The 14,493-nt window shown below is 56.8% G+C and overlaps 1 protein-coding gene across 1 annotated transcript; it reads right to left on the bottom strand.

Annotated features, from left to right (window-relative positions):
* Positions 1 to 10: 10 nt before the first annotated feature.
* CDKN1A (cyclin dependent kinase inhibitor 1A) lies at positions 11 to 4,981 on the bottom strand. The gene is made up of 3 exons (XM_036398153.2): positions 4,957 to 4,981; positions 1,950 to 2,357; positions 11 to 1,227 (listed from the first exon to the last, which is right to left on the bottom strand). The coding sequence occupies exons 2-3, from the start codon at positions 2,347 to 2,349 to the stop codon at positions 1,178 to 1,180; spliced, it is 450 nt and encodes a 149-aa protein (XP_036254046.1). The 5' UTR covers positions 2,350 to 2,357; positions 4,957 to 4,981; the 3' UTR covers positions 11 to 1,177.
* Between the last annotated feature and the right edge of the window lie 9,512 nt (positions 4,982 to 14,493).

Below are 14,493 nucleotides of genomic sequence, written 5' to 3'. Positions count from 1 at the left end.
TAACCCAGAATGCCTTTGCACAGCTGTTTATTCAGAGTTAACACTTACAGACAAAAAAGTCTTTCCCCACATAACTTCATAGCATTATTTTAAATATAAATAAACATTTAGTGCTGGGAGCTTGGAAGCTTCACCCACAGCAAAGTGCATGGTGGTGCAAGGTGGGAGATCAACCCTGTCCCTTTTCTTCCTGGGACCATCTTGCACCAGTTTCCAGAGTCCAAATCCAGCAGAGCAGCAGATGAACTCCATGAAAGTGCCAAGATCTGACAGTGTTGAGTCCCTCAGGGACTCATCCTTCAGTGCTGGAACTGAGCAGCCTCTGCTCCAGGCCATCCTTGCTCCCAGAGCAGAGTCAGGTGAGGGTCCTCTCCTGGCCAGCCCCAAAGGAGAAAGAGTCCAGGAAAACAAGCTACAATTCCTTATTTCAGCATCATCCATGCTGCTGAGAAGAACTTCTTCCTAGAGGAGCCCAGCAGAGCCAGAGCAGGGGCTCCCCAGCCTGGTGTCAGTGTCGGGGCAGGCAGGGACATGGGGGCAAGCAGTACCACTCAACAAGCCAACAGCAAGGAGAGAAAATGGGATTTGGGGCCAGCAGAGTGCAGGGGATCCCAAAGCCTCCCGGGGGCACTGCTGGTCCCCCATGGCTGCTCCCAGGGAAGGTTTGTCCTGGGAACAGCTTCCTCTGCCCAGAGCCGTGGGAAGGAGCAGCCTCAACATCTCTCTGCTCCCACACACGGACAAGTGCTCAGTCCATCCTGCTGGGACAGAGGGCACCCCTGTGCCGGCAGCAGGGCTGTCCCAGGGCTCTACAACCCACACCAGTGACATTTCTTAAAGATATCTGGTGCCACCAGGTGGCTGGGACACAAGTGTCCCCCGGGACCAGCCCCTAGGCAGGGGACAGACCACGGCAGGACAGCAGGACAGCACAAGGACGGTGCCTGGACCCACAGGCACAGGATGCTTTTCTGCAGGCAGGGCAGTGCCTTCATCCCACCAGGTCCATCTCAGTCCTCCTTCAGCCCCACCGTGGGGCTCCTCCTCTACATTGCACACAGTGAAGGTCCCTCAGGACCCCAGAGCAACTCATAAATAGGAAACTACAGATCTACATTGCTACACAGAGCTCAGGGTGGGGAGCCACGCTCCTGGTGGCAGCGGCTGCCCCGGCGCGTCACGGCCGGGGCCGGGCAGGGACAATCCTCCTCTTGGCACTGTAGAAGTCTGGAAGGAAGAAGGAAAGGGTTGGAAAGTGGCTCCAGCCCGCTGGGAACAGCAGGGCAGGAAGAGGGAGGTGTCCCCAGGGAGGCACCCCAAGCCCAGGCCAGGTGGGTTTCACCCTAAAGCCCCCGTGCAAAGCTGCTGGAGAGCAGAGCTGTAAATCTGCATCATCTCTGCTGTTTGTCTCATCTGCAGTTCTACTTCAGGCCCTGACCATGGAGCACAGAAGAAATTTTTCACTGTGAGGGAGGTGAGACACTGGCACAGGTTGCCCAGGGAGGTTCTGGATGCTCCAACCCTGGAAGTGTTCAAAGCCAGCTTGGATGAAGGCCTTGAGCAACCTGGGCTAGTGGGAGGTGCTCCTGCCCATGGACCTTGAAGATCTTTAAGGTCCATTCCAACCCCTTAATATTCAGCAATTCCAGGATTGGGGTCAAGCCATTGGAACTAAAGGTGATGAACTTGGGGGCATCTTCAGCTACAAAACCCACAGGCCCAATGTCAGTCCCTGCACAAAGCCCAGCAGCCAAGAGGCACCCAGCTGGGGGCCTTTTTCCCTCTGGAAGATGGGCTCTGCTTCCCCAGGAGACATCCAGGGAGGGTGGGACCCCTCCCCACGCCCAAGAGCTAGGCAGGGCTCTGGCACCCAAGTCCCCTCTGTCTGTCCCTGCCATGACATCAATGCCACCAAGCCCCAAGGAGTGACACCAACCCCCAGTGCTCACCTTTGATTGTGGTCTGCCCACGTTTCTGCAGGGAACCAGCCCTGCAAACCTTCGAGCTCTGCTGAGCCTCCTCGGGGCAAATCCTGCCAACACGCTCCTTGGGGGGGACCCTGGTGGCCAGGGAGCTCCTGCTGTCGCTGCTGATGACAGCCCTGACCAGGCTGTGAACCTGCTGGGGCGGCTGCTCAGCCACCAGCATCCTCTCCCACTTGAAGGGCCCTTCCAGGGGAGTCTCTGTCTCAAAGTTGAAGTTCCAGCGCTGCTGAGCTTCTTCCAGCTGTTGTTTCATCTGGTCCTCAAAGTCCTGCTGGAGCTGCTCGTGGTCCACAGGGCCAAAGAGGTTCCTGCAGGCTTTGGTGCTGCAGGGGCTCTGCCCAGCCCTGCTCTGGGACAGCGGCATCGTGGCGGCTGCGGGGAAAGCAGAGCGAGTTATGGGGCTGGGGTGACAGCAGCAAACACAGGGGAGCGCTGGCCACCAGGGCAAAGCAAGGCAGCCAAGGTGGGACAAGCTGGGCTGGGTCTGCACTGAGGCAGCCCAGAGGGGACTGACACATCTGGAGTCTGACTTTGGAGATTTTAGCAAAGGCTTGAGCATGGCTGAGGTCAGACACAGCCCAGCGCGAGACAGGAGGGTGGGGAAGGTGCAGATGTCAACGTTCCCTACTCCCCCTCCAGCAGGCAAAGCCCTGCCAGGTCAGAGCATCCAGCACCTCACTGCTCCACCCACGACAGCCCTGGGGGTGCCAGCCTCAGAGCCACAGCAGATGATGCTCCCCCAGTCCCCAGACACTGCCCAACCTGCTCATCCCCACCTCCATGCAGGCAAGGGCAAGTTAGCACACGGGCAAGTGAAGCAACAGGATGTTTTTCTGGCCAGTTTCTTCATCTCAAGAACTCAGACCCAGTGGTAAGGAAACCTTCAAGCAGCTGCAAGAACGTGCCACAAGCTTGACCACTTTGTTAACCACCCTCCTTATCTGCAAGGAGCTGTTGGGTAACCAGAAACAAGACCTTGTTTGTTTTTTTTCAAATCGGTGCCGAAAGCCTTGACCTTCCCAGAAAGTGACAAAGCCTTTCCATCCGAGCAGAGCTTCCCCTGACACACATGTGGGGATAATGGATCCCTCACTACGCCCCACTTATGAGGAAGCTGGACATAGAATCAGAATTGTAAAGGTTGGAAAACACCTACAAGATCATTGAGTCCAGCTGATAAGAGGCAGCACTGCTCTGGGATTTGAGTTTTCAGAGCTAAGGCTTGCCCCTGCTGCAACAGCCACACTCACTGAATCAGCTTAAAAAAAGGAAGATTCATAGCTCAATTTCCCACCTAATCTGGGACTCTCAAAGCCAGGCCACAAAAGATCCTCCCCATCCCCAAACTTCCCCAAGAAATGAGTTCTCAGCCTCCTCCTGGAAAATTTCTCCCCAAACTCAGCACCTGCAGCCCCTCTGGATTGCCTGTGCCACATTGTCTTCCCCACATTCCACCCCTGAAGTGTGCAAGAAACAACTGAATGTGGCACTCAGAGCTCTGGTCCAGCTGACAGGGCGAGGGTCGGTCAGATTTTTGGACTCGAGGATCTTGGAGATCTTTTCCAACCCTAATGATTCAATGATCCTATTGCCAGGCATGTCACCAGCTCAGTGTGCCAGTGGGGAGCTGGGGAGTGCCCAGCCCGGGGCTGGGGGGCCACATTCAGCCCCCGTGGGCACCCCGCGCTCAGACCCAGCACCCCGAGTAAAAATAGAAATCCAGCTTCCTATCTCCGGGCAGTGTGAGCACACAGACAGGGGTGACCTCACTGCCAGGCAAGTCCCAGCATGTCCAGGCAAGCCCGGGCAGGTGGTGGGAGGGGGACACGTTCGTCAGCCTGGCCAGACACCCCCGGCCCTCCCCGCCTGCGTCACGAGCCGATGTCCCCATTCCCAGGTCACCGACGCCACTCAGGTGCCACCCTGGAGCCTCAAGATAACACCCTGGCCCTGACTCATGGCTGCAGATTGCCAAAGCCACCAACGAGGGAGGGACCGGGACGGGCGCCGGGTCATCGTCCCCTCCCATGGGGCTGGAGCCGCTTCCAGCGACCTCTGCCCAGCCGGAGCTCCGAGGCTCCCGGCACCGAGGGAACCCCAAGATTCGGGCGAGGAAGCGGCAGGTGCACGGCCCCGTTAAAACCTCAGCCAGCCGAGCTGGGTGATGAGAGCAGCCCTGGGGGACACGCAGCGGGGCTCCACAGACACCTGCGACAGCCAGGACCAGTCCCACCAGTTTGGGCAAGGCTGGGCGAGCAGGAGGGGCTGGGGGCATCCGCATCCGGGAGCGGCTGAAGCGCTGATCCCGCGCAGAGAACGCTCGGTTCGTGCCACCGATGGGTCCGGGGGGCTGGCACGGGGGTGGCCGGGACCCGCGGGATGCTCGGCGGTGGGACCGCGCCCGCACCGTGCCCTACACGGCACCCTGCACAGCACCGGGCACCGCACCCGGCACCCTGCACAGCACCGGGCACCGCACCCCGCACCCTGCACAGCACCGGGCACCGCACCCTGCACAGCACCGGGCACCGCACCCGGCACAGCACCCTGAACAACACCGCACCCCGTACAGCACCGGGCACCGCACCCTGAACAACACCGCACCGCGCCCCGCACCGCCGCCACCGGGGGGCGAGCGTGACCCAGCCCGGGGGCTCCGCATCCCCCAGGGGGCTCCGGGGGCTCCGCATCCCCCAGGGGGCTCCGGGGGCTCCGCACCGCCGGCCCCGGGCACCGCCGGCCCCAGCACCCGCTACCCCCGGGCACCGCCGGCCCCGGGCCCCGGGCGCGGCCCCGCTCTCTCCCAGCGCTGGGCACACGGCTCCAGGCGGAGCCGCCCCCGCTACGGCGTTTCCCCCGCTCCAGGCACCGGCGTTCCCCGGGGGCACCGGCGCTCGCCCTCCCTCCCTCCCCGGGCAGCGCAGGAGCGGAGCCGCTCGGCCCGGCCGTGCCCAGCCCTGCCCGCACTCACCGCCGGCTCCGCGCGTCTGCCCCAGCCCAGCCCGTCCCCGCCTTTATAGTGGAGGGCGGGGAGGAGCCGCGCCCGGCGTCGCCCGGGATTTCCCTCCCGCCCCGCCCCGGACCGGCCCCGTTCTGCGTGTGCATCCTCGCCCCCATCGCCCCTTCCTCTCCCATCTCTGTTCCCGGGAACGTGCGCGGTGCCACGGGAGACCCGGCCATGCCAGGACCGTGGGCACCGGGACCCCCTTGCTAGGGAGGGCGGGGAGCTGTGTCAGGGATACAGGAACCCCCCCTCCTTGGGGAGTGTGTTGGACGCCCCTACAGCAGGAGATGGAGGGACCCCCACCAGGGATAGGGGGAAGCCCTTCCCAGGTGGGTGCAGGGCCCCGGCATCAGGGACCAGAGGGAAATCTCAGGCTGGAGACAAAGGAAACCCCAGCCAGGAGATACAGAGCCCTCCTCCCTGGGAGGTGCAGGGATCTCCCCCATCAGGGAATACAGGGAGCCCCCAACCCATGAGGAAATGCAGAGACTCCCTTCCTAGAGGGGTCAGGGGACAGGGAGATGCCGCGGGGGGATGCAGAGATCTCCTTGTTGAGGGTACAAGGAGCCCCCTGCAGTGGATCCAGGTGCCACGTTCCAGCCAGGACACGCAGGAGTTCAGCCAGCCCCAAGAGGGTCCTGTCCCACCCACCCAGCACTGCAGGAAGGAGATTCACGGATTAAGGAAGGGGTGGCTCAGCCCCTCGGGTGCCAAGCTGAGAACCACACGGTGATGATTCTCCCCTGGCCCCCAGGCACTGCCCAACCCATGCCGGGCCGCCCCCGGCCTCTCAAACAGGATTGTCTCCCCCAGGCCCGGCTCTGCTCCACCAGCTGAGCCCCAGCACCCACTGTGGGTAGCAAAAAGTGTTTGGAGTAGGATCTGCTGCCCTGAGTCCTGCAGATGTCCAGGCAGGGATGAGGAGGAGGAACAAGTCTGTGCATGTCCTGCAGGAATCTGCGGCAAGGATTCGAGGAGATCTGTGGCTTAGCTGGAAAATGCATCCAAGGGAAGGTGTGAAGACAGGTCAGCTTCTGCTGGGGTTACCCTGTGGGCCTGGAGGGAGCTGCCCTGAGCCTGGCTCGTGGCTCCATCCCTGCCTGGCAGCCCGAGGAGGGGAGGGATGCCCTCAGAGCCAGCCCAGCGGGGCACAGGGGCTCTGTCCTGCAGCCCCCTCGTGGCTCAGGCACACGGAGACAAACACAACCTGCTCCCCTGGGCACAAGGAGGTGACAGCACAATTCCAAGTGACAAAGGCCACGTTAAAGTGATCCCTTGGGAGTGCCAGGTCTCCTCAAAAGCCCCTGGAGGCAGCAGGTGCTGGGGTGCTGAGGAGGACCCTTGGTGTGCAGACCATTCCTGCTTTTTCCAGCTGGAGCAGCAGCTTCCCACTGGCCAGAGCAGCTAAAAAATGTGTTGGGGCATGTTTCGCTCCTGCCACAAGCTGCAGGAGTATTTCACAATCTCTTGTCCCTACTCTGCAGAGCTGTGTCAAGGTGCTGTAATTTGGTTCAGTGGTGGCTGTGCAGTCCCCCAGAGAGGCACAGTTGGATGGAATAGGAAAGGTGAAAAGAAGATGGGAGATGGGAAATCACAATTCCAAGTGACAAGGTGACAGTGAGGAAAGTGAATCACTCATCCCCACTCTGGAGAGCTGTGCCAAACCCAGTGGTGCCTGCCTGGTTCAATCCCTGTGGCTGCCTCCAGAGCGGCAGAGTTGGATGGACAGGAAATGAGGGTGAGGAATGCTAAATTCCTGTCACAGCACTGAAAAGCCAACCTGTAAAGATGCAGTCTGGACTTGAAGGCTCTAAAATTTATCTTTTCTGTTTACAATAGGCAGGGAGAGGAAGGGGCAAGCTGGGACAGGGAAGCTGTCACTGTTTTTTCCACCCAGGAATGATTTCTGCTCCTGGATGGCAGGAGCAGCCTTCAGAGCCTCATGCAGAGGAAGTTTGCAGATCATTTCCTTGCCAAGCCCCAGCCCTGCTCCAGCTGCAGGTGTGGGTTTGCTCCCTCTGGATGTGAGGGATGCAGTTGGCACCGCCCCAGCCCGGGCATCCCCTGGGTCAGTGCAAAGGAGCCACCTGGGACTCTGGGATTTGCATTTGCCAGAGGATGCTCCCTGCTTAAAACACATCCCTTTTTTTAAGAAGACCCCCTCCCTCTTCTCCCCCAGTGCACAGAAGGAAATGGGAACATCAAACCAGCAGCTTTTTGAAGTGGCAGAGGAAGGAGCTTGTGCAACCCAGAGTGGCCCCAGAGCCACTGGTGCAAGACTGAGGGATTCAAAAAGTGAGATAAGCCAAGCAGCCTGGCTGCTGGGAACATCCCAGTTACTCCAGGGGTTCAGCCCAGGACTAAACCAGCAAGAAAATCAATCAGATGTAGATTTTTTCCTTAGGAAAGTAACTCTCAGTGATTTCTTGGTGGGGTGAGGGTTCACTCCCCACACCCTGGGATGGGGGGCATGAGGAGGTTTCTGGCTCTTGCAAACTCCACTCTCGCTTCCCTTCCTCTGGGAGAGGGGAGCTCCAGCCACCAGGGGGTTAATTGGAAATGGGAAGTGGGAGAGGGATGGCGTCAGGGTCTGGGTCAGGAAGTCCATGGGCACGTCTGCATTGGCATTACCAGAGGGAAAAAAAGGGGTGGGGGCTAGGAGGAGGAAGAGTGATTAAGAAGGCGATACAGGAACTTAAAAAAAAAAATCCCAAAGGTGATTCATGGTGTTTGATCCCACAACACGGAGGAGGAGGAGGAGAAAGGCAGACACAGGACTGGGGACCAGGATCAGCGCTGAAGGCTGATGGGCTGTTTCCTTCTCACCATTTATAGCCACAGTGTGGGATCTGTCACCTCCCCTGGCCCGGGGCTCCCAAACCCCCACCCGGGAGGAGGGTGCTCGTGGGAGAATCCGTGTTTATCATTTCCTTGAATAACCCGTCCCAATGCCTGGAAGCAAAAGGAATATATTAAATTACTGCATATTTCACAGCCTTCAAAGGAACCTCCTTCCCAGCACCGGGGGCACCCAAACACTGAGCAGCGGCCGCAGGGAGCCCTCGGGAGCGCTGAATTCCCAGGGGATCTCCCCAGGTGGGTCCCGCAGAAGCCGAGGGGAGTGGAAGCCTGAGCAGACACGGAAGCGAAGGCATCACTGTGGGCAGGCAGAGCCGAGTGTGACTCAGCCCATCCTCACACAGCCCGGGATCCACAGGGAACGTGCCCGGGCACGGCGCTCCTGACGGGCTCGTCCCTGCCCCGTGTCCTCCTCTGACTCGGGAAGCGGCACCCCCAGAGCCACGGGGACAGGGGGGCAGCTCCAGTGTGGAGCAGGGAACGGCTTGGGTCGGATGGAGGGATTGGGGTGGGAATGCTCCAGCCTTGGAGAATGGGCAAATGCGGCTTGGTGGAGCTGTGTTTACAGGAATAACTCACCGAGGTCCAGCCCGTGCTCATCGGGACTGTTTGAAATGCGCACAGATTCCTGCGTGTAAGGATTTTACACGGGCTTGAGATTTAGTGGTCAAAGGTCTTATGTGAAAAAGGTTTTTTGGGGCAGGGAAGTAATATTCCTGTTAGATCAACCAGCACAGAGGGGAAAACAGCAAAGATTTGGGCAGATGAGCATCCCTCAGGTCTTTTGGGATGGAGATGGCAGAGATCAGGGCACACTTTTTTTTATGTTTAGCTCACCTATTTCTCAAGGTGATATAAACACAAACTCTGCAAAAAGGTGAATTTCTACCCAATGAAACACCCTGAAAATGGGGGGAACTAACACAGGACCTCTGCCCCAGTATGGACAGTGGAGAGATGGGGTTGGGGTTCAATCCTGCAGAACTCACCATCCTACGCCCCAAATGTCCAGCCAGGCTGTGTCCCACTCCATGGGGCACAGGGGTGATTTTTTTTTTCCCCTCCTCAAACAGCTTTTATTTGCCAGAACATCCCAGGCAGGTGGAAATTACTCAACTCAGGACAGCAGATTGCCAGTGACAAAGTCCTGAGTATTCCAGGACTAAAAAGCCTCTTCAGCAAGATTCAAATCACCAAGAGTTTTTTCTCTGTGGTTTTTTTTTTTTATTATCTCTGCTAACAAGCTTTTTTCTTTTAAGTGGGAAACGTGAAGGCTCTTAATGAAACCCTCACGCTCCAGCAGAAGTCTAAATGAGCCCAGTGTTCGGCTGGAGGGCGTTTGTATCCCAGCAAAGCCTGTTTTCCCATCAGCTCTTTGAAGTGCCCTATTAAGTGATTTTATACTAATAGGATTTTCCCAGGAAAGAAAGACAAGAATGACAAAACGCTGAATGCTTGATTAACTCTGCCCCTAAAAGAACTCGGATCGTGTTAATTGACTGTTCCCCTGCCATATCCAGCCCTTGTTTGCCCCATTTATGAAGGCATTTTGATGAGACACCAGACCCAGCAGAGTGGAAATAGAGTCCCACCAAGCACAAATAGGGGATGAGACAGTCCTAAAACAAGGCCTTTGCTTACTGGAAATATTCCTGGATGCGAGAGCCAGGCTATGAATCGGTCGCTTCATTCGGCCCCTCACTCATTTTCATCCAAGATTGTTTTTAGCCCCATTCATAGTCATTAACGTAATTGCTTCACTGACTTTCCATGAGCAGCTTGGAAGCTTTGTGGGGTTTTTTTGCTGGCAGCAAAGGCCTCATTGTTCCGAGTACGGCCGGGCGGCCGCAGTACCTGGCTCCAGACCCTGCACCCGGCTGTCCCTTTATCCCCTGCTGCTCCACCTCAGTGCCCACGGCCTGGAGCACGGCAGGACAGGGCAGACACCCTCAGGAGGGGACACAGACACCCTCAGGAGGGGACACAGACACCCACAGGAGGGGACACGGACACAGACACCCACAGGAGGGGACACTGGACACCCACAGGAGGGGACACAGACACCCACAGGAGGGGACATGGACACCCACAGGAGGGGACACAGACACCCTCAGGAGGGGACACAGACACCCACAGGAGGGGACACAGACACCCACAGGAGGGGACACAGACACCCTCAGGAGGGGACATGGACACAGACACCCACAGGAGGGGACATGGACACCCACAGGAGGGGACACAGACACCCACAGGAGGGGACATGGACACCCACAGGAGGGGACACAGACACCCTCTGGAGGGGACGTGGACACAGACACCCACAGGAGGGGACACAGACACCCTCAGGAGGGGACATGGACACAGACACCCACAGGAGGGGACACAGACACCCTCAGGAGGGGACACAGACACCCACAGGAGGGGACACAGACACCACAGGAGGGGACACAGACACAGACACCCACAGGAGGGGACACAGACACCCACTGGGAACTGGGACCGAGTGGCTCCAGCCTCTTGCAGTGCTTCCTGCAGGGAATAAGCTCCATCCAAAATGCTCACTGGAGGTTATTTTGCAGCCAGCAGTTCCCCATGGGCATCTCAGTGAGGGCAGGGAGAGAACAGCAGGACCTTACCCAGCAGGGTGAGTGAGTGGAGGGAGTGTGGGGCAGGATTGCTCCTGTCCACGCAGCCCCTGGAAGCTGTCAATGGATGTAACTTCTTCCCAATGCACAGCACGTGTGGCACGGTGCTGCTGCTGAGGGGTTTGCTGCTCTCCAAGCCATGGATGGTTTGAAATCCGTTGGGAGCTGGATCTGGCCCTTTATAGGCACGAGAAGGAGGTGAGGATGGGGAGCTCTGACCAAGCATTTGCTCACGGTGTCACCTCTGAAACAACCGTGATTCCATGGGGCACCCTCTGCCTGGAGCACCCAGACACCAGGATGGGGCATCTCCACTCTCAAACGCTGGGAGTTGGGGTTGTCCCACACAAACCTGGCTCTGGGATGTGCACCCTGGCCTGCCCATCCCAACACCCACTGGCTCAGCGTGTGTCACCATCTCCTGGGATCCCCAGTCACACCTTTCGGGAATGCCCCAGTCCAGCACAGCCTCGTGATTCACTTTGTGCTGGGGGGCGAGGAGTGGGGCTGGGCGTGGGCACAGGGAGGGAAGGGGCAGAGCAGGGGGCAGACCCTGAGCATGGCATGAAATGGGATCTGCAGGAGGGCAGGACCAGGACCCAGACCCCAGACAGACAGATCCAGCCCTGCCTTGTGCAGTGACTCGTGCACAGCCCAGAGCAGAGCAGAGGTAATGGGAGGGGACAGCTGAGATGGCAATAAAGGCAGGGGTGATGATATGGCAGCCACCACCTTGACACAGGGTAAGGGTCGATTGCACTTTTCCTCCATGTCAGTCAGGCAGAGCAGGATTTCCGGGAGTGGGGATGGAGGAGCAGATTTCACCCCACTGGTCCCCTGAGCTGGGCCATGGGGGTGGACATGCTCCACACACCAGAGAGGCTCTGCCCAGTTCCACAGAGATTTAAGTTGGGGAGTTCCAGGTGCCAAAATAAAACTTTCTCTTTCAGTTTCAGGAAAAAAAAAAAAAAGAAAATTTGCTGGAACTTGGCAGGGTTTAAAATGTTCTGTACCTCACCCACCAGCAGCAATGCTGCACCAGAGCCCTTCCCACCTCTGCACAAACCTCAGCTTGGCAGAACACTGAGACATTTATAGATTATCAATTGTAAATCCACAATGGGAGCAGGAGGGAGAAAAAGGGAGAGGGATGTTGTAAAGCTGAAGTTCCCCTGCCCCTGTGCAGAGCACTGCTAAGGCCACACCTTGAGGTGTGCTCAGTTTTGGGCTCCTCATGGCAAGAAAGACATTGAGGGGCTGGAGTGTGTCCAGAGATGGGAACAGAGCTGGGGAAGGGTCTGGAGCACCAGGAATGGCTGAGGGAGCTGGGAAAGGGGCTCAGCCTGGAGCAAAGGAGGCTCAGGGGGGACCTTGTGGCTCTGCACAGCTCCTGACAGGAGGGGACAGCTGGAGACAGAAGGAAACAGCCTCAAGCTGCACCAGAAGAAGTTTAGGTTGGATATTAGCAAAAATTCCTTCACCAGAAGGGCTGTCAAGCACATGCACAGGCTGTCTAGAGCAGTGGCAGAGTCACCATCCCTGGACACATTTCAAAAAAAGTATGGATGAGTTAGTGCTGGACCTGGCAGTGCTTGGTTAGACATGATGATCTTAGAGGGCTTTTCCAACCTAAATTATTTCATGCTTCTATGAAACAGGAAACACTGAAAATATCTACAGATCAAAAAATACCCCATGGGTCCCTGTCAAACATTCCCTGCACAGGGGAACTCCTGCCTCCAAACCTGGCAGAGTTTCATCCACGAGTTCCTGAGTGGCACGTGTCAGCCAGGCAGCTGCAAGGACAACCTGGCAGGAGTGGCAGCAAACCACACCTGGAGCTTATCTCCCCAGCTGGACAACCTCCTCCCACAAAGTTTATAGTACAAGTGCATGAAAAGCTGATCAATCCAGCACCAGGAAGAGCAGCACCCAGTGCACGAGGGGCAATAACACTGGTGCTGGGCAGAAATCCTTCTCTGCAATGAGGCTGAGGCCCTGGCACAGGCTGCCCAGAGCCCTGGAAGTGTCCAAGGCCAGGTTGGATGGGGCTTGGAGCAACCTGGGCTAGTGGAAGGTGCTCCTGCCTATGGCAGGGGGTGGAACAAAATGAGTTTAAGGTCCCTCCCAACCCAAACCATTCCGGGATTCCGTGAAACACCAACTGCAAACGCTTTGTATCAAACACTGACAGCAAACCCTCCATCAGCAGGGAGGGCTGGGACAGCGCCGAGACTTCCTGCTGAATATTTTTGAATATTCATGTTGTAAGCAGCCTCTGCCCATGAGGAGATAATGCCTGTCTGACAGCTGGCAGGGGTGATGTTCCCAAGTGACAGCCTGAGTGACACAGTGCCCCACCCTGATACCCCTGCTGCACCCCGATAGCGCCGTCCCGACTGAGCGGGGGCTGCCCAGGGCCTGTCACACACCTCGGGGTGTTCTGGGGCTGGCATCAGCCAGTGGCACATGACAACTCCTGTGTTAGCCAGCAAAATGCCAACAACAACAGTGGGACTGTAGCAGGAGGAATCTCCTCACGGTCAGGGAGGTTGTGGAGTGACAGCGCTGGCCATGGTGACAGGATCCAGATGGGAAGGATTTGTGCTTCCCTTTTCCAACTGGGATCACTCCCACAGAAAATCTGACGGCTAAAATGACTTAGAGGAGCAAGCAGAAACCACCCCAATCAATGTGAAGATTTGTTCAACTCCAAGTTATGTCAGCCACTAAATTATTAAATAATAGCCACATGAATCACTTGGGAACGAACATAGTGTTCCTCTTGCATGTCTATTTTATATTTGTCTGGATCCCATGTTTATTTTAGTCCCCAGCCATGTTTGTTTGAAAGGCATTAACAGAGGAACTCGTGGCCGTGCCCCAGTGAAACTGCAGAAACGAAAGAGCAACCCCAGAGAGTGATGGTGCTTGGAGGAAACCAGAACACTTCTCATGTCAGAGCCTGGGATAAGGCTTCAGCTCCAGCAAGCCCCTGACTAACTGAAACATGGCTAAGCTAAAAATAGCTTTATTCTGCCAGGTTTTGGCAGGCTGAGGGGTGGAGCTGGAGGCAGCTGTGTTCCAGCAGCAGGGCAGTGGGGAGCTGTGTCTTTAGGGCAGGTATGGCAAGGTGCCATCGCCCCGTGCAGGAGCTAAGGTCAAACCAGAGCAACTGGAATTGCACTCCTGCCCTTCAGCCTTTTGTTTGCAAAAGGGGCTGATGCTCCAGTTTTTTCACTTGTTTTGTAATTTGGTTTAACTCTGCACTAAGACAGCTCCAGAGCAGGTTCACCTGTGGGGGGACTGCAGCTCAGGTTTTGGGACAGTATTGCTGGGGCAGGATTTGAGCAGGGGTACAGAGACAGGGATCAAATCCAGCAGAAATTTGTCCAACTGTTCAGCCCCTTTGAGGACCTGTGTATCAAGAGACACTGAGGCAGCTCATGGGGATGACATCACAGCAAATGAAAGTAAAACTGGAAAAACTGGAAACTGAAAAATGATGATAAGAGCAGTAAAAAGCTGCAGAAGTGCTCAGGCGCTGCTGGGGGAATGGTTGGACTCAATGTTAGGGGGCTTTTCCATGATTTTATTAATAAACACAAAACCCTGAAAACATCTATAGGTCAAAAAATCCTTCCAGCACTGGGTTCTGCTTCCTGACCCCACCAAAGCAGGAGAGGTTCAGAACTACAAGGTATAACCTGTGCCAGGCTGCTGCAGAAGATCCATGGGCACTGTGTGGTGTCTCTCTGGTTTCTCTGGTTTCAAAAAGAAGGAAATGCAAGGGCAGAGGATGAAATTCAAAGCCCTTCCATCAGTAACACACTGCAGCTCCAGCTGGGCTGGAGGACAGAAGAGCAAAGCTCCAGAACCAACTGGGTTTGGAGGATGAGGGGGGATAACACAGCACATCGTTTGTCCAAGAGTAAAAAAGCTTTTTTTTTTTCCCAGAGCAATGGTTGGCTCTGGACTTCTGCAGCTCTGTTCTGCTCTC

This window comes from Molothrus ater, chromosome 25 (assembly GCF_012460135.2).
Source record: "Molothrus ater isolate BHLD 08-10-18 breed brown headed cowbird chromosome 25, BPBGC_Mater_1.1, whole genome shotgun sequence".
NCBI classification, from domain to species: Eukaryota; Metazoa; Chordata; class Aves; order Passeriformes; family Icteridae; genus Molothrus; species Molothrus ater.
This window is presented reverse-complemented; position numbering and strand designations above follow the sequence as displayed.

What these genes read in the sequence shown, in the direction of transcription:
- CDKN1A (XM_036398153.2), bottom strand. Translation starts at nt 2,349, where the DNA reads ATGCCGCTGTCCCAGAGCAGGGCTGGGCAGAGCCCCTGCAGCACCAAA. An exon ending in TGGGCAGACCACAATCAAAG is followed by an intron (nt 1,228 to 1,949) that starts GTGAGCACTGGG and finishes TCTTCCTTCCAG; the next exon opens with ACTTCTACAGTGCCAAGAGG.